The following is a 20546-nucleotide window of genomic DNA, read 5'->3' as shown; positions in this document are numbered from 1 at the left end:
TTCTGGATATCAACTAAAAGATGTTTCTTCTTTTTTCTTTTTTTTTTTCAAGCACATTTTGACATGACAAGGTGGAGCGATGTTTTTCTGAAGAAATGCTCTATCATTTATCAATTAATCTCCTCTTTATCAAACATTTTCAATTAAAACCATTCCTATTTATCTATAATCCAGTAAGTTATTTATGACAAAAGAAAAAAAAAAAGACTAACTTAGCAAGATTGAGCTTCCTTTTCTTTTTTGTTTTTTGAGATGGAGTCTCACTCTGTCTCCCAGGCTGGAGTGCAGTGGTGCGATGTAACTGCAACTTACATCTCCCGGGTTCAAGCCTCAGCCTCCTGAGTAGCTGGGACTACAAGCGCGCTCCATCAGGCCTGACTAATTTTTTGTATTTTTAGTGGAGGTGAGGTTTCATCATGCTGGCCAGGCTGGTCTTGAACTCCTTTTTTTAATAGCCAAAATGTGCAGAACCAATTTTACCTCTTTGGAACATATGGATGGTTGTAGACAAAAGACTATTGCTGGTACAGAATTACATCTGACGCTGTTGGTTAAAATAAGACTGGTTCTAGAAATGGAATATTTGTTTGCTTCATGTAAAATTTAGGGTTCAAAAAAGGATTCATATTTAAGACCTCACTAAAAGCTCTTTCACTCTACACTCAAATCGCTGTCACCCTTAAATATACAATGTTGGAGACATGTAATTACTTGAGATTCTTGAGAAGAAGGAGAAAGCAACACAGAAACCTACTTAAAATGTCTAATCCTTCAAGATCCACATTTTTGGGGGGGATTTTGCTTTCCAGATTTCTCACTACTGTGTTGGCCATACTGACACCACCCTGGGAAATATGGCCAAAATAAATCAAAACATGAAGAGGAAAATAAACTAAAAATACACAGTAATTCCCTTTAAGACCAATTTAAAGTTATTGTTCATTAATCCCACATTATTCTTTCCTAAACACCTACACAGGAAGCCCCTGTGGTGGCCAGAGCAGCCTTGTTCCTGGAGTGTGCTCGTTTTGTTCACCGCTGCAACCGTGGCAACTGGCCAGAGTGGATGAAAGGGCACCACGTGAACATCACCAAGAAAGGCCTTTCCCGGGGACGCTCTCCCATTGTGGGCAACAAGCGAAACCAGAAGCTGCAGTGGAATGCGGCCAAGCTCTTCTACCAATGGGGAGACGTGAGCTTTTGGTTTTCTTCTATAACAATTAGGATGCTTGAGTGAAGTGGAGTCATTTTTTGATTGATTGTGTTTGTTTTGAAGACAATTTATTGAGTGTTTGTTATGTACCAGGTACTGAAGGAAACACTTTGGGGAAAAATAAACAACTCATTTAATCATCCCAATAAATCTATGAGGTTAGACATTACTATCTCTGTTTTACAGTTAAGAAAACTGAAGTTTATACAGGTCAAGCGACCTACCAAAGTTTACATATCTATTAATAGTAAGTAGAGGAACCACTATTCCATCTCCCAGATTAGATTTCAAAGCCTTGCTTCTAATTGCTATATTCATCAAGAATTATCTGTTCGAAAGTCATTGTTATAATTGTAAAATACACCCTTATTTTGGTTTCTATTTTAATTTATATTTTGTAAGACATGATTTTTTCTAATTTCTTCATGAAATTTTCTCTTTTGTTGATGTGGCTCCTTTAAGTTGCCTGAAAGCCTTTGGAAATTGCACACACACATAAACATGTATGTATGTATGCATATGAGTAAGTGAATAAATTTAAAAGTGAATGAATGAAACTTCTTTAGGAATTCTAACAAAATGGACCCTTAAAATAACTACAACTTCTTTACCATAGAAGGAAAAAAGGTGAAGAATAAAAAGAAATTCAAGAGGACCAAGTTGTTTCTGCTAATTTTAGACAGAGCTGAACATAAACACACATAAAGAGGTTCCATATATTCCTCTTTTCTTAAAGATTACTTGGAATAACTGTTATAATTTCCATTAATAATTCAGCTGAATGTGTCTACCAATGTGCTTACCAACTAAGGTATTCTTCCTCCAGTTTTACCCACATCTTTTTTGCAAAATGCCAAAGTTATTCAAAAGGCGTGAATTGTGTTCAGTATGTGTATAGTCTTTCTATAAGTGTATCAGTTTTTCCTTCTTTATTTGCTGTTCTTTGGATTTTCTTTCCTATATAAAGACATCGTGTTTAAAAAGATACACGTATGTGTATATATATGTGTGTGTGTGTGTGTGTGTGTGTTTGTGTGTGTGTGTGTGTATGATATGTTGGAGTAGAACACTTTATTAATGCTAATGTCGATGATCAAGACTTAGCACTGCCCTTTTCAGGCTTCGATTGCACATTATATGTGAGAAGACACAGTTTCTCCTATGTAATATCTATTTTTGTAAATCATTGAGCTAAGTTATTATGTGATTCCATTGTACTTATCCTGCATTTAATTATATTTGGTTTTAACAGTACAAGGGTTTATACAAGTCAAGCAGTGTCAATGAAATGCATATCATGAGATACATAGAGATACCAGTAATCTCTTTGATGTGGAGAGATGTTCCAACCCCCCGTTTATTACCTGTCTCATTCAAAGGAGGTCTTATTGAGAGGCTTCTCTGAAACAGCAGTCACAATTGATAATCCCATTGGCTTCCTACAGGAGAGGAAAACCATTAAGTGCTACGCATTCGAGAGTTTCAGGTTTATAGGGAGATTGTGACCAACAGATTTCACAAACAGGTGTTTTCAGGACAAATGTCGTCTGACTTTCTTGCAGGATTTGACACTGCCAACTGCACATACCTCTGTCTTTTGTCCTTTGTCTTTTTGAAACCATTATGCTCCAGAGTTTCCTTGCATCTCTCTGCCTAATTCTCTGTCTCCTTTCCTGGTCCTCTGTCTCCTCCCTCCTCATAAACAGATATTCTCCAGGGTCTCTCTTAATTTCTTCCTATATAACTTACTTCAGGGTTACATTTATTCATATATTTACAACTGTAACCCGTAAGTACAGACTTCCCTAACCATAGCAGTTTTCAGATCCCAGACCTACATTGCCAGCTGCACTTTGGAAACATTCACTTAATATCCTAGAACTCAATCTTCCAAAATAAAACCCTTCTCCTCAAGTAAACACATTGCCACCTACAACCCTTCTGAGCTTTCTATTCTTATTGACACCACTGTCATCTGAGATGCCAACCTTTGAGCATATCCCAATCTCCTCCCCTATTGATCCCACCTCTTTCATGTCACTGAAGCCCGTTGGGTCAGATCCCCATGACTTCTCATCTGGATGATTAAACTTTTTTCCTATTTGGTCTTCTCCTCACAGTCTCCTCTCATTTAATGCATCCTACACACTGTCAGTGAAAAGATCTTCCTACAGCCCCGCCCACCCAAGATATGACATGACATTCATCCTCATCTCCCAGCCTCCAGACTTGCGCCCTCTAATTCATTCTCCAAACTGCTCTCAGAGTGATTAGGCTACAATGCAAATTAGAGTGTGTTTCTTAACCACTTAAAATGCTTTCAGTGGCCCTCCTTTTCCCTCAGGATAAAACCCAAACTGCTTAGCCTGGCATCACTGCCCTCTCCACGACCTTTGCTCAGACCATTCCAAGATTATGAGTGATGAACTCAAATGAGCTAATGTACCTAAAGAATATGTGTTTAAATACTTTCTTACTAATGTACGTTCAATAACAATCAGTTCTGACATGAATTTTTGAAAGCAGAGTCCATGCTTGTCTCAGCATTCCTGGGTAGCTAGTACAACGTCCCTGACATAAGTGATCGGGTTACTTCTCCCATTCAGAAACTACCTTTCATCCTTCTCAAGAATGTAAAATGAAGTTCAACTTCAAGAACTGTAGGATCTGATCCAAATCTACCTTTCAGCCTTCCTGTACATTATTTCTCTCACAAAATTGAACTTCAATTATGTGGCCCCTCTGTCAGTCTCTGAGCACATAGTGCATTTCCATGAGCATAAATCTTTCAGAACCGTCCCCTCGAATGTCTGTTCTCCCCATTCTCCATCAGTCAAAACACCAATTTGTCAAAGTCTACAAACTTTGAGACCTTCTGTGAGATTTTCTGTGACCCTCTGAACTAAATTTTCTCTTTATTTCTTTATTTTTTTATTTCAAGGGCTTTTGGGATACAAGCAGTTTTTGACAACATAGATGAATTAATTTTATAGCAGTGAATTCTGAGATTTTAATGCATCCATCACCCGAGTAGGGCACGTTGTACCCAAAATGTAGTTTCCCAGTCCCACAGCTCCTCGACCCTCTCCCTCTCTGAGCTGAATTTAATCTATTTTATGAGCCAATAAAGTGTTTTTAGTCTCTTTAGCCAGTTAATAAGTTGTTTTGTTATGTTATTACATCCCTCAATAGACTGTAAGCTCATTGAGAGGAAGAACACAGACATAGACAGTCAGACATTGTATGTTTGAATCCTGCTGAGCAACCTTGGGAAAACCTCCTAGCCCCTCTAAACTTCCTATTTGCCAAACAGTAATCTTTCTTATGTGGGCTTATAATCTACCAAGGCACGTTAAACAAAGGTACTAGTGTACTATAACAACTTACTCAACTTTGTGTTCTGTTTAAAACCTAACAAATTACCTCACTTAATAAATATTTGATGAATGAAGGAAGAGATGAATAAACGTAGCCCTGAGGCATTTTTCTAGCTTTGGATGAGACATAGAGATCTAAATTATTATTTAGACATATAGTATTACACCAGACAAGTTCATTTTTTTGAGCAGCCCTTTAAGCTTTATAAACTGTGGACTTAATTTAAGTTGCTTAGTTACAACATCCTGGAATGGTCAATGTAGATATTTTTCCCCTTTGAGTCTCACTATTTAGTTTGTTGGCTCCATTCCAGACTCATAATTGTATGTCTCCTCCTTAACAGAGGATCTCCAAAATAGCAGCACCAGGATAAGTCTTTTTGTTGTGGTGGTGGTTTTCTTTTTATGATTTGTTTTGTTTGCTTAAAACTTATCCAGTTAGCAGCTAAAATTTTAGAATCCCACATACTGCTTTCTCCTTGGTATGGTTTTTGCTTCCTGGTTTTTAGCTCCTCACTTAATTCCAGAGTTTAGGGAGACCTTTTTGTTTCCAGATATCTAAGACCCTCAAAAATGTCTTTTCATTTAAAGAGTATGAGCATAATCTTCACTTAGAGAGCTTGAGCATGTTGGTTTTCAGTAGTAAGTATATTTTCTTACTTGCTGAGAATTTAGTAACTTTTCTAAATATTTGCAAAGTATGATACAGAAAGAAAAAAGAAAGTTAGCTGGAATTTTGCTCTTACTTAAACGCAGAGTATCCAGACTGTCAAACCCCAAGTTCAGTGATTTGTTTAACTTTTTCTCTCTCACTCCTGAGCCTGTGTCTCTTCTATTGTTGCATGCAGTATATAATTGGAAATAAAATAAATTAGATAGAGGTAGTGTTTTTTGTCTCTTCTTGTGGAAAATTCCTTTGATAAACCAGACAATAGTGTCTGATGATTCAATAACAGATAGCAAGGATGTTAGTTCTAAGAATACCGTGTAAAAGCCAATATTGTCCATGTGCTGAGTTATTAAAACTTATATTTCTAATGTTGTTGGGCACTCTACCAGAAGAAAAGTTAGCATTTCTTACTAATTCATAGAGTATTATGGAAAGAGGAACAAAGTCTATAAAAGAAGCCAACAAGTACATATGTAATGACAGATAGAAAAAAATTGCAGCAACAGAATTCTTGCCAACTTCTAAACTCATTAGCGTGACAGTGACATTCTCATTAAAAATAGCATAATCAGAAGCACTCTGAGGAACTGTGCCTCCTGATGTTTTACTGCAACAAAATCCTCCATTAAAAGCAACTGTGTACTCCCTTGTATCATATCTATAAAATAAATAACCTTTGAGTAAATGGAAATATTTTCAGAAAAACTTTTGTACAAATATACAAAGGTGTCATTCTAGTTTTTACAAGTCTTTAGACTGAATGACCTTGGGGATAGCCATTTCTTCCATTTCTGGTTTCCATACTGGCAAATATGGTGGAAACAACACTGTGGCATACAGAAGAGGCTTATGCTGGAAATAATTCTCATTAATTGGTTGCTTATTTCTGACGTAATGTGAGAGCCTATTTTAGAGTTTGACTTAGTTTGTGCTGCTTCATTGTTTTCCTTCCCATTGTAGGCAATTGGCGTCCGATTAAATGAGCTGTGCCACGGGGAAAGTGAGAGCCCAGCCAACCTGCTGGGTCTCATTTATGATGAAGAGACCAAGAGGAGACTTAGAAAGGAGGATGAGGAGGAAGACTTTTTAGATGACAGTAAGGAGACTCCCTTTACTACAAGAACCCCTGCTTGTAAGAACCTCTGCTTTAGGAGCACTTAATACTTCTCTTTTCTCCTTCATATTCTTACCACCTCCCCATGTCTTTCCACTGCTCCTTCTCCCCTTTTCCCTGTGCATGGGTGTAAAGCATGTGCATAAAGCCACACAGAGACAAGGCAAGAACCAGAAAGAGAAGACAGACGGGGCAAGGAGCTGCAGGCAAGATGGAACATTTATTCTTTTCTTGTCTTTGACAAAACAAATATTGGTATTAGACTTCTCTGAGAAAATATCTCTGAGGCACTGTAGTTGTGGAAAATTTACTGTCCTAGAAGAGATTTTGTCAGGTTTTGTGTTTTTTTATATTGCTCCAGGAAACAAAATCGGACCAAATAAAATTGAATATGAAATATTTTCCAAATCACTAAAATACTGAAAATTTTAAACAGAGCATATTATAGTATTTAACATGACACTGAAATATTAAAATATTCAGAGGTTGCTAGAACTGTGAATGTCTGCTGTACTGTACCTATTTATTAAATTTAGAATTGAATTTCATCATAGAAAAGTAGAGACAAAAAGATTCCTATTACATCCTTCTTCAACATCATTTTGTGCATACATGCATTCTATACCATACAAGCTTTTGTGTATATGTACCACTGCCTTTTATGGAATACAAAATTCCAGTTATAGTTATGGAATTCGTATCTTTATATGATGAACATAGTGAGATCTCTTCCTCCTGACCTTCCCCTGTGGTTTGAAATTCAAGCTCCCTGACTACATGTTAAGAGTTGTCCTTCATTAGGTGATTCAGACCTACTGCATTGTTGCAGTCATGAAATGTAAAAGAATGGATGGGGGCGTAACATTAGGCAAGACTAAATAAGAATCAAAGAAAACTCTTATGATCTTCCTTTCCACGTTCCTTCCAAAGTTTTTTTTTTTCGCATTTTTTAATCATGTTGCCCCTTCTAAGACCTTATCAAATCAGAGCAAATCTTCTTGACATATCCATTGACAAAACACCAAATTATTATGTCAGTCTTTCAGCCTAACAATGAAGGTTGGCCCCAAAGATATCTACAGTAGCCTAGACTATCTTAGAATGAGGTTTATCCAGCAATCATGGAACCTAGGGAAGGCCCACCATAAGACCCATCTAGCCAGAAGGCATTCTAAACCATCCTGGAACTTCCAGGCGCCCTTCAGAATAGAGAGAAGCTGAAGCAACATTAAATGCATGCATCCTCCTAGGCCAACAACAACTTGAATCTCCATTAGACTGCATAAATGTCATTTACCAATATGTTATGCCTAGAATATTAGTTTTTTGTTGAGACCAGTTAGAACTCAATCCTTGTTTATTATAACAGGATATTTAATATGATAGCCATGAAAGAGCCTACACTAAGACTAAGCTCATTGTCTGCAGGACTGGTAAGAAAAGCCTGGATGATAACCTTAGGAGTGAAACGACAGACCCAAAAGTCTATACCGAATGTCTAGTGTTCAATTATTTTTTAAAAAGTGTTGCATATCCACACAATATTTAGTCAAATAGCCCCTATAAGACATATATAAGATTGATATGTCTGATTTTTTGTTCCACTTTGAAGTCAATACACAGCTCATCTTGCATTTAAAAGCTAATTATGGTACAAGCAACTTTCGGGCTGGAAATTCTGCAGAAGCTTGTCTTTTCCATTCTTGATGGGAGGCAAAGTTCCCAGCAACAAATTAACTTGGGAGGGAAAATGGTTTTCCTGAGAAAACAATAGCTTAAATATCTACAGAAAGACCACAATCTCCACCTATTTTCAAATGAAATCATGAAGTATGTATTCTATTCAATTAAGAAAGCCTAACACCCAGGAAACATTTTAGAGATATTTTTAGGACTGTTCATATGTAATGATACTGTGATTGCTTGATGACTTGATTCATTTAAAATGGATAACCATTTCCTTTCTTTTATAAGAGAAAGAATTCTACATGGCTTTGATTTTTTCTGAACACTTAAATAATCAATATATTTCTGCATCATCCTGTGTCATCAGTTGTGATGACACATATCTGAGAACTAATTCCGAGAATTTAAAAAATCACTATGGTGTTACCGTGGCCATTATCTGTCTTTAGAGCAAAATCTATTAGTTGGCTTCTAGTGGATACAACTCCTTACTAATTCAAAGGTCAATATTCTGCAAAGCAAAAGAGAATATTTGTACATTTCTAGTATAGCTATGCCTTAATTTGTCAGGCTAGCTTGCGCAAATTATGATATATGTGATCCAGTAAGTATGTCTTGTCTGTGTTGCAGAAACACATTTGGACTAGAGCTGAAACAACTTCACTGCCCTCAAAACAGCAAGACAGATATCCCTCATAAAATGAACTGACAGAATTTCTGTAGCTCCCAATCTAGTTCACTGCCATATACATAGTCTAAATCTGATTGAATAGCAGCATAAAAATCTTGCGAGATTACTTCCCATTTCTATTTTCATTAAAAGGTATTCTAGTTTAGTTGGAGCTGCATTTTGTTACTCTATGATGCTTTAAGGAAAATAATTTAGTTCTGCTTGTTCAATATTTTAATACTGAAGCACTCTGTAGAATTTGCAAAATGGAGGAAGAGAGATGCTTATGGTAGTGCATAAATCATGCTAAAGGGAATAGGTAAATTGAACTTACATAGATATAGATAAAGTCCTCATATGTAATTGGATGTTGGACATATATAGGTAACATTCTCATGTGCAGTTTGATTTTACACATGTGTAGCTATGTCCATCAAACTATGCATTTCTGTATTTTTGTTGATTTGTCTCCTTATGAAAGAACACTTTCATTTCATAGGTACTGTGAACCCCTCTAAATGCGGTTGCCCCTTTGCCTTGAAGATGGCAGCATGTCAGCTTCTTCTGGAGATTACCACCTTCCTGCGAGAGACCTTTTCTTGCCTTCCCAGACCTCGCACTGAGCCTCTGGTGGTAAGTTAAAGCATGCATGTTAATAATCAGGTTACTTGGAGAGGCCAGGCGTGTGTCTGGGTTTCCAAGATTCACAGTTTTCTTAAATGTTCCATGGCTAGTGTATCACATAATTTTAAAAATTCAACCAAGGGATTTTGAAACATAAAAAGAAATACTCTTTTCCTTATTACAAATAATAATAACTCCAAAGTCAATCTAGAAATCAGTGAAGGTTGTCCTACTGGATACAGTATTTTATTGATCACTATCAATTATGCTGGGAATATCTAGGAGCCTTTAGCTTCCTTTACCCTGAAAATATGAGGAGTTTTATGGCTAATGTTTTCCAGAACTCACCAACAAATTGTTTTATACCAACTGCTCATAAATCTGTATAGAAATTTGCTTCTTAATGAGTGTTCTCATTTAAATTATGGTTGAAAGTACTCCTGTATTTAGTGTCTAAACTTCCCCAAATGTACATTGTTATTTCTGTAGCATTTCCTATAGATTATGGATAGACAGAAATAAGACCATGCGTGTGTGTGCATGTGCGTGCACACACACACAAACACACACGAATGCATGCATATACACTCCTGTGTGGTGTACCATGAGGGCCTGATTTGTTTAACCAATGATATAAATATAAATACTACGCAAGAACCAGGCACGTTCACAGAGTGTGTGGCCCCGGCCACACCTTGGAGGCAATTTTCCTTCACTCCTAGTTCTCTGATGGGCACCAAGTTTCTAGCGGTTCTTTTACCACAGGCATCATCCAGCTGGAGCTGAGGAACCAGACTATCTCCCAGAGCAATAGTTACATAAACAATCTATGTGTTTCCATTTAAGCAAATTTTACAATCCATAATCCACCACCTCTCCTTCTGTTTTTTTGTTTTTGTTTTTGTTTTGAGACGGAGTCTTGCTCTGTTGCCCAGTCTGGAGTGCAGTGGCACGATCTCGGCTCACTGCAAGCTCCGCCTCCCGGGTTCACGCCATTCTCTTGCCTCAGCCTCCCGAGTAGCTGGGACTACAGGCATGTGCCACTGCACCCGGCTAATTTTTTGTATTTTCACTAGAGACGGGGTTTCACCGTTGTTATCCAGGATGGTCTCGATCTCCTGACCTCGTGATCCGCCTGCCTCGGCCTCCCAAAGTGCTGGGATTACAGGCATGAGCCACCACGCCCGGCCACCTTTCCTCCTTTTTAAACCAAACTCGGCATGAGCAAGGCCATGTCCCAAGCAAGGCCAGGCGGGGTGGGGAGAGGAGTGAAAGAATGGGGGCTCTCGTGTCACTGCATGGCACCTCTGCCTCTGGTTTTCCAGAGTTCTAGGAAGACCATTGCCTCACACCCTAGAACATAAAGTTGATATTTTCAAGTTAGAAATATTTATGAGTAAACTGTCTGCTCTCAAGAGAAACACCCACATTTGGACTGTGACACTACCATTTGGATATTGAAAAGAGAAGTTTCTTCTACTGCCCTTATGTAATTTCATAATAACCCGAATCTTTAATTTTCTGAATTGTCACTTTCACTATTATATTGAGACTACTCTATAAAATCAAATCAAGGCCACCACTCAGCACATCTGTAGGCCTCTATCAGTATTATCCCTATCAACATTCTAATGATGTTGAAGTCTTCATAAAAGCACAAAGTACATCTACTTTTAAGTTTTCAGATTGTTATTGGTCACCATTTTGATCCACTGTAATAAAAAAAAAAAAGAATCCTAAAGTTTGAGTAGGTTATTTTCGTTTTCCCTATCAATTCTATAAAACTGGAGTTTAATGGTCCTTATTATTGTAACAAATTTATTTTTAAAAGATCAATCAAATCTTCTAAATTTGATTAATATAATTTGACTAACCTGCAGTTAGTCAGTTAGCAAGAGGAAAATTTTTACTTTATGTCACCTTTGATTGGGCCTCTGAAATCTTTTATTCATTACACTAGGATTTTCATTGTTAACGTGTACGTTTGTGTATTGTGTCGAGATGTGGCCTTTATAACATAAAGAGGGAAAGAAGCCTTTTTTTTACAGTTCAGTTATCTTACTCTAGTTGATAGTAAAGAAAACTCAAGCCACATTCTAACTTACTGAAATGTTTTACCAACACAGAAATTCTTGCAATTGTTTTCTATTTTTAAATTGTGGTAACAGCCCCTACCATTGGATTTCTCCTGTTAATGAATTTTTAAGTGTATAATATGTTATTGTTGACTGTAGATATAATGTTGAACAGCACATCTATAGAACATCTTCCTTGACTGAAATTTTATGCCTTTCTATTAAGTAATTCCCCCATTGTGCCCTCCCACCAAGTCCCTGGCAACAACCATTCCACTCTTTTTTTTTTTTTTTTTTTTGAGATGGAGTCTCGCTCTGTCGCCCAGGCTGGAGTGCAGTGGCGTGATCTCAGCTCACTGCAAGCTCCGACTCCCAGGTTCACGCCATTCTCCTGCCTCAGCCTCCCGAGTAGCTGGGACTACAGGCGTCCGCCACCATGCCCAGCTAATTTTTTTGTATTTTTTTTAGTAGAGACAAGGTTTCACCATGTTAGCCAGGATGGTCTTGATCTCCTGACCTCATGATCTGCCTGCCTTGGCATCCCAAAGTGCTGGGATTACAGGCGTGAGCCACCGCACCCGGCCCCCACTCTTTGATTCTATAAATTTGACTATTTTACGTGCTTACTCATGTAAGTGGAATCATGCAGTATTTGTCTTTCTGTGACTGTGTTATTTCACTTAGGATAATGTCTTCAAAGTTCATCCATGTTGCCATATATGTCAGAATTTCCTTCTTTTTTAAGGCTACATAGTTTTTTAAGAAATGGCACTAAACAGTAAATCCACAGAGTAAGCGTAAATACAGCCAAAGTGACGTTTTTTTCCCCAGATAGATCCTAAAATGTAACTTAATTAGTGTGCTTCCCCGCCTCCCCCACAAAGAAACAACTTGTGGTAGCATTTTGTAAACTATGCAATTAAATTATGTTTAAACAAAGGAAAAGGCAACATTTTTATAAGATTTATAGTCTAAAACAGCATAAGCAATTTTTTTCTAAATATTATCTTCTAAACTTGAGAATAACAAAGGAATATTTTTTAAACGAAATTTTGTTTATAAAACTACTGATCTACTAAAATGTTTCCCAGTTGAATTAGTGAGACCAATCGATGATGACTAAGCAACATGTAATTAAAACAGTAATTCCCATCAAATGCATAGATGAGTCTATAATAATAAAGAAGAAGGTGGTAAGGAGGTCTCTGTATGTCTACATTCGTTTGTTACAGAAAACAGCATATTGGATCCTTTTGTGCAATATTGTGCTAGAGGCTGTAACAACCATGCCAATGGAATTTAACAAATCAGGTTATAAAAAATATACTGCTGAAACTGGCTTAGCCATATGCAGAAAATTAAAACAGGATGCTTTCCTTACACCTTATACAAAAATTAACTCAAGATGGGTTAAAGACAAATGATCTTATTATAAAGATACATACATGTGTATGTTCATTGCAACACTATTCACAGTAGCAAAGACATGGAATCAACCCAAATACCCATCAATAATAGACTGGATAAAGAAAATGTGGTACATATAGGCCATGGAATACCATGCAGCCATAAAAAGGAATGAGATTATCTCCTTTGCAGGGACATGGATGGATCTGGAAGCTATTATCCTCAGCAAACTAACGAAGGAATAGAAAACCAAACACCGCATGTTCTCACTTATAAGTGGGAGCAGAACAATGAGAACACATGGAAATAGGGAGGGGAACAACACACAATGGGGTCTGGTGGTGTGGCGGGGGCGTTGGGAGAGCATCGGGATAAATAGCTAATGCATGCAGGGCTCAACACTTCAGTGATGGGCTGACAGGTGCAGCAGACCACCATGGCCCACATTTACCTATGTAACAAACCTGCACGTCCTGTACATGTATCCTGGAACTTAAAATTAAATTAAATTAATTTTTTTAGAAAAAGAAAACAAAAAAAACACTGGATTTCAAAGGTTTCTAAAGTTAAAAAAATCAGAAGCAAAATACAATTCATAGCTACCAAGACAAAACTAATGAATATTTATTGAGAATAAAGTATGAGCAAGGTGGTGTGATGGCTGCAGGAGTGGGGATGAAGGTGATACAGGGATAACTATATAGTAACAGGAGAACCAACATACAAAAATTTACTTTCTGAGGCAAAATGTAAGAGGGTCTCTGAAAAAGTAGCAGAGAGCCATGGCTAGCCAAAGAAGGGGCTGAATAGCTCTGATGAACCTTCTTGGAAGAGGTCATATTTGAATGTAGCTTTGAAAGACTAGGTAGGATTTGGACAAGAAGATAAAAGAAGAAATTGGAAGGGAGAACTACTTTTGTGAATCAGAATTATTATATGATTGCTTCTTATCCCAACTAAGAAATTTCCCTCATTAGATTTGGCTACCACAATGGAAGGTAGATTAGGTTATTTTTTTTTCTAAAAGGGATTAATTTCAGGGAAGCAATTATATTTATAGAATATTCTTGATGATGGTAAAATGGATTCCATGTAGTTTCTATATTTTTCTAGGTGTGATATAATTTGCTGAGTCAAAATGTAACTTCTGTTCTTAAGCCAAAAGGACAAGAAACAAAATGTAGAGTCTAAAATGTTATCTTTTTTTTTTGTTTTTTTTGAGATTGAGTTTCACTCTTGTTGCCCAGGCTGGAGTGCAGTGGTGTGATCTTGGCTCACTGCAACCTCCACCTTCCAGTTTCAAGTGATTCTCCTGATTCTCCTGCCTCAACCTCCTGGGTAGCTGGAACTACAGGCACCTGCCATCACGTCCAGCTAATTTTTGTATTTTTAGTAGGGATGGGGTTTCACCATATTGGCCAGGCTGGTCTCAAACTCCTGGCCTCGTGATCTGCCTGCCTTGGCCTCTCAAACTGCTGGGATTACAGGTGTGAGCCACCGTGCCCAGCCTAAAATTTTATCTTATTGATGACAATCAAAAGCATAAGATTTTAATCTTGGTATAAACTGGGTTTACAAAATATTTTTATTTTTTATATTTATTTGAATCTAAGGGTTTATTATGTCATAATTAGAAAAATACAGTATAAAAATAAAATTAGAATTTTGTATATATTTTTAGGTCCTCCAAAAGTACTTTATAAGTTAATAATTACATATGATCTTGACCAGGCACAGTGGCTTATGCCTGCAATCCCAACACTTTGGGAGGCTGAGGTGGGAGGATCACTTGAGGTCCAGAGTTTGAGACTAGCCTGGACAACATAGCAAGGCCCCATATCTACAAAAAAATTAAAAAATTAAAAAATTAAAAATAAAAAAGAATAAATATGATCTTTAGGATAAACAAATCTCTATTCACAGAACAAGTCAAATTCTCAGTTTGGGGCCTCAGAGACCAAACTTCTATTAAGTAATTACTCTCCTCAAGGCTTACTTTATTATATGAGATCATTTTGTTCAGCCTCAGATGGTGATGGAACTCCTGTCATACTTAAATCCTCTTAGAAGGGAGTAAGAAATTCCCCCAATGTGTGATACTGCTTTGAGCCTCTGGCCTTCGTGCATGAGGTTTCTTAAGGCTGAACTGCCTTTCCCCACTTGTTTGCCAAACTATCTTTACTTAATCCTCAAGACTTAACTCAAACATCAACTGTTTATTCATTTTATATTTCTGCTGTAACAAACTACCAGAAATTTAGCTGTTTATAGCAGCACAAACATATCTTACAGTTCTGGAGGTCAGAAATCCAAGGCAGGTATTGCTGGGCTAAAATCAAGGCACTGGCAAGGCTGCATCCATTCCTAGGGCTCTAGGGAAGAATCTGTTTCCTCACCCTTTATTCATCATCTAGAGGCCACCCACATTTCTTGGCTCGTAGCCCTTTCCTTCATCTTTTTATTATTATTATTTTTTGTTTTTTTATGACAGAGTTTCCCTCTTGTTGCCCAGGCTGGAGTGCAATGGCGAAATCTCGGCTCACCACAACCTCCATCTCCCAGGTTCATGCAATTCTCCCGCCTCAGCCTCCCGAGTAGCTAGGATTACAGGCATGCGCCACCTCGCCCGGCTAATTTTGTATTTTTAGTACAGACGGGGTTTTTTCTCCATGTTGATCAGGCTGGTCTCAAACTGCCGACTTCAGGTGTTCTGCCCGCCTCAGCCTCCCAAAGTGCTGGGATTACGGGTGTGAGCCACTGCGCCCGGCCCCTCCATCTTTATAGCTAGAAACATTGCATCTCTCTCTTTCTTTCATAGCCACAGCTTCCTCTGACTACAGCCTGGAAAGGCTCTCCACTTCTAAGGATTTGTGATTGGCCCATTTAGCTAGCCCAGAATAATATCCCAATCTTAAGGTCCTTAGCCTTAATCACATCTACAAAATCCTTGTTGCCATGTAAGGCAACATATTCACAGGTCCCAGGGATTAGGGCATCTTTAGGGGACTGTTATTCTGTCGAGCACAGTTCCAAGTCTGATTTCCGCGCTCCTTACTCTCAGCCTTAAAATTTATCACTTGTTTGCCTTCTCAGTTTCTATCTTGGGATTCTGAGCTCCTTTAGAGATAAAAAAAAATTCCTTATTTATCCTTCAGTACCTAATGCATCCATGCTTGATGCATGATTTTTAAATAAGAGATAAAGGCCAAAGATGCAGCCAAAACTGGACAAAGAGTTAGAAGGTAAGGAAGATAGTTGTGGATTTGGATCAAGGCCTATGCTTTTGGAAGGTAAAGGCATGTGAGGAAAAGGGGAAAAATACTATGAATTAGGAAAGATTTTATTTATTTAAGTCAAGAATAGCTTTGCATGGTCACAATCTAAAATTAGCGTCAGATAAAGGAGTCTGGCTGTTTAAACGCAGTTGTGTATAATTCAAAATGGAGGGAGACTTGCCGCGAGACCAATGTAGTGCAGGGGAGATGCCGGCACTCATGTGCTCCTCACTGGCGTTTTAGGACTTGGAGAGCTGCAGACTTCGTTTGGATCCCGAGTTGGACCGGCACAGATATGAGAGGAAGATCAGCTTTGCTGGGGTACTGGACGAAAATGAAGACTCAAAAGATTCTCTCCACAGCAGCAGCCACACTCTCAAATCAGATGCAGGAGTCGAGGAGAAGAAAGGTATGAAAACACAAAGGTTCCTTCATGCTTCAGGGTTTCTTATAAGATATTTGCACTGGGGTCTAAACTACAAAATTGTGTACCCAAGTTGTTGACTTCCTACAATACCGACTGTGTAGACTTTATGATGGAAAATCATGCTTGTTAGACGTTGGTCTCTGCAGTCAGAGAGGCCTGTCTTCCAATTCCAGCTCAGAAACTCTCCGTATTCCATTAAAACTATAAGATGAACCATTATTTTATTTACCAATAAGAAAAGAAAAATACTCCCAATTGAACTTTTACATAATACTCTCTTATCACTTAGCTTGTCTTTTATTGTTTTTATTGTTTGTTTGTTGCTTTTTTGTTTGTTTGTTTTTTGTGAGACAGAGTCTCAGTCTGTCTCCCAGGCTGGAGTGCAGTGGCGCAATCTCGGCCCACTGCAACTTCCGCCTCCCAGGTTCCAGTGATTCTCCTGCCTCAGCCTCCCGAGTAGCTGGGATTACAGGCGCCTGCCACGACGCCCGGCTAATTTTTGTTATTTCTTTCTTTTCTTAATATGCTTTTATTAAAATGTAAAACATAATAAAATGAGAAAAAAATAATATTGTATTTCTATATAACATCAATGGCATCCATTCGTACCAAATTCTTGCGGACCATTACTTAATGTGAAACTAATTTGGTAAATAGAATCTCGTTTTAAAAATTACACCTCTGCTAAACACTCATAGGGCTAATCTCATCAATTAATAAAGCACTCGGCTTATTTAATCATTTTTATGAAACTATGAAGAGAGAAAGAACAGCTACAATCTTTCTGCATTGCTAAATGCACATTAAACAAGTTCTATAACCATGCAATAGACCAGATATTAACCAGGTGTGAAGGTTTTATATTTGATTTTTTAAATGGGAGTCTACTTTATGAGTCTTCAAGTAATATACTCAGCCTACAGGTTGCTTGTAATTTTTTCAATGGATAAGAATGACCTAGAAAAGTTATTTATGGAACTATGTTATTTAAGAAAGATAAAAGTGTTATAGCGTTTACAGAATTTGTTTTGGCCTGGCTAAGGATGTTTTCTAGACAGTGATATTTTAAAAATAGTTCAGTATTTTCCATCTGTACATATCATTTCCATTCTAATTAATTTAAATTCACCCACTTGTATGCATATACACACCTTGGCCTAATTTGGTCATGCATGCTTCTGTCCCTCTGTCCCTAGGTCTTTTCATTTTTATTATTTTTTATACTTTAAGCTCTGGGATACATGTGCAGAAAGTACATGTTTGTTACATAGGTATAGATGTGCAGTGGTGGTTTGCTGCACCCATCAACCTGTCATCTACATTAGGTATTTCTCCTAATGCAATCACTCCCCTAGCCCACCACCCACAGACAGGCCCTGGTGAGTGATGTTCGCCTCCCTATGTTCATGTTTCTCATTGCTCAACTCCCACTTATGAGTGAGAACATGCGGTGTTTGTTTTCTGTTCCTGTGTTAGTTTGCTGAGAATGATGGTTTCCAGCTTCATCCATGTCCCTGCAAAGGACATGAACTCATCCTTTCTTATGGCTGCGTAGTATTCCATGGTGTATATGTGCCACATTTTCTTAACTTTTGTATTGTTAGTAGAGATGAGGTTTCACCATGTTAGCCAGGTTGGTCTCAAACTCCTGACCTCAGGTGATCCACTCGCCTCGACCTCCCAAAGTGTTGGGATTACAGGTGTGAGCCACCGTGCCCAGCTGCTTGTCTTCTATTCTTGTTGAAAAAGGACATTCACACCTAATAGAAGTAGTTTACTATTATTATTATATATCATTCTTGTGCAATCCTATATATATATATAAATAAAATAAACTGGTTAAGGTTTTTATAAACCATCTTCAACTCAGAGTTTAAATGTCTTAATTACTTTTCAACTCACAGTTATCTAATGTCTATGTTTCTATGTGTAATAATGTCCTCTGTGCCATCACAATGTTAGTGATGCATCATTTCTTAAATGGATTCATAAAAGTAGTGAAGTTTTTTGTGCTAATTAGTTAAGCCAACTTGCACCCATATGAAGTTAGCCCACCTTTAGTCCCTCTTCAGGAATGTTGCTAAGCACATCTGACTTACCCACCTCACCCACCCACCTACCCCTCACTATCACTTGGTTCCTTAGGGTTAAAAGATCCCGTCAGTCATTCTGTTTAACTTTTTGCTGGTGCTTTACATTTTCACACAGACAAGTAATAACAAAGGTGTCACAACTGCTACCTGGCGCAAGTGATGATAAGATGTCATCTCTTCATGACAAATACCAATTTCCAGATACATTAAAATGTGAACAAGTTGTGCATCTTAAAATGGGTGAAATATAGTAACTCACTATGTGGCCTTGTCCAAGTTATTTACCTTCTAAGCCACAGTTCTCTTTTCTGTAAAACTGGGTTAACACCTACTGCATTGTGATGTTGAAAACTTTTAATAAGACAATGCAAGTGAAGTGTAAACTTAATACCTGGTGAATTGTAGGTACACAATAAATAGCTATTCTTGGGTTTTTAAATATACATAATAAGCATCTAGATTAGAACCTACATAGAAAATCCTAACTATGAACTAAAGATTGCAGAGTTTTAAGTTGCCCTCTAGAGCCTCCTTTAAACTGCCAACTTCACTATTTGATTTTGCCATTTTTAAAATTCCATTGCCCTTCCATGTTTTTCCAATGAATTTCAATTAAAAGAACATCTGCACATTTGCTAGAAGAGTCAAAAATGATTTTATGTGTTGAAGCATTTTCTAGCATCCTATAGACAATGACTCAATAAATTTTGGATAACAACGAATGAATGATTCTTAGAAGGAATAGCCCTGTATAGAGAAAACCCCAGTATTTAAAAGGGAATAGATATACATTGGGAAAAGTTTGAATAGTTCAAGATCAAAATGTTTTCACAACATTTTTAAAATACAGATAATCATATATCATATTCTATTGAATTTATGGCCAAAAGAGGCCATGTTGCAGGAAGGATAAGTCAAGTCTTGAGCAATTTTTGAGTATGAAGATCAAATGAATATTTTTTCAAATATTACTTACTTCAGAAAATTATACTGCATATGATGAGAAGCTTCCCTCTTTTAAACATATCCCAAAGAGATTTTAATTTAGAAGGCAGTCTTTTCTTTCCTCATTCAAAGTTATTATGCTAATTATATATAAGATAGTAGATAATTCCTAATATTACACAATTAAACTTCAGCAGAGTAAAATTTACACCATTTTATAAAATAAAATATCTGATTCACTTTAAGAACTTTAATTTGATGATTATTATTTATGTAAATTGGCTTTAATATTTCAACACTCAAATGCTGAATATTTTTTCTACTCATTGAATGGTTATGTTAATATATGAAAGTTGTTTAATAAACAAAGAATGGAAAACTGGAGCTATAAGTTAAATGAGAACATATCCATAAAATGTCCTTAATCAGTTGACAAAAATCTTCCCAAAGATTCCTAAATATTCCTTAATCCATTTGACAAGCTGTCAGCTAGGAAAGCCAATATGAAAATGAAGACAATAGAGACACTGCTAATTACAGTTTTTAAAATTTTATATCATTTGGTTTTATAAAACCTGAAGATGCCAGTTCTTGAAATAAACACCCTGAGGACAATTCAGATTCTACCAGGAAAAATTCAAGTGAAATAATTATTTAGAATAGTAGGAGATGGGTTGGAAATGTATGCAAAAGGCAAACAGGGTCTGGTAGATGTGGTTAGAAATTTAATTCTAAGTGCATTAGAGTTTTTGGTAGGTTTTACCAGAAATGTGATATAAGGTGTGTAGTTATGATTTATGCATTTAAAAGATGACTCAATCTATGGGAGTAGAGGGAAAGCTGAAGCAGTTATGTAGTTACATTAGTCCAGGGAAAAGGGGATGGAGCTGTCAAAATCCTATGATATTTTGAAATGTACAGCCAGCAGGACTTGCTAATTGATACAATGTGAGGTGAGAGACAAGGCCAA

At 37.2% G+C, this 20546-nt stretch overlaps 1 protein-coding gene across 14 annotated transcripts in view; it reads left to right on the top strand.

Moving 5' to 3' along the window:
- Window positions 1–20546, top strand: part of UNC80 (unc-80 homolog, NALCN channel complex subunit) — a 231472-nt gene that overhangs the window by 102352 nt on the left and 108574 nt on the right. For 9 of the 14 annotated variants that reach the window (XM_032754682.2, XM_032754681.2, XM_032754680.2 and 6 more), the window contains 4 exons: window positions 980–1192; window positions 6221–6392; window positions 9230–9363; window positions 16355–16520. In XM_032754682.2, coding sequence (XP_032610573.1) covers window positions 980–1192; window positions 6221–6392; window positions 9230–9363; window positions 16355–16520 — 685 coding nt within the window. The remainder of the gene's footprint in view (window positions 1–979; window positions 1193–6220; window positions 6393–9229; window positions 9364–16354; window positions 16521–20546) is intronic. The other 5 variants (XM_032754685.2, XM_032754684.2, XM_032754689.2 and 2 more) reach the window with 1 other exon arrangement.

This window comes from Hylobates moloch, unplaced genomic scaffold, assembly GCF_009828535.3.
Source record: "Hylobates moloch isolate HMO894 unplaced genomic scaffold, HMol_V3 SCAFFOLD_1, whole genome shotgun sequence".
Taxonomy (NCBI): domain Eukaryota; kingdom Metazoa; phylum Chordata; class Mammalia; order Primates; family Hylobatidae; genus Hylobates; species Hylobates moloch.
Note: the sequence above shows the minus strand (reverse complement) of the source record. Positions and strands in the feature narration are given on the sequence as shown.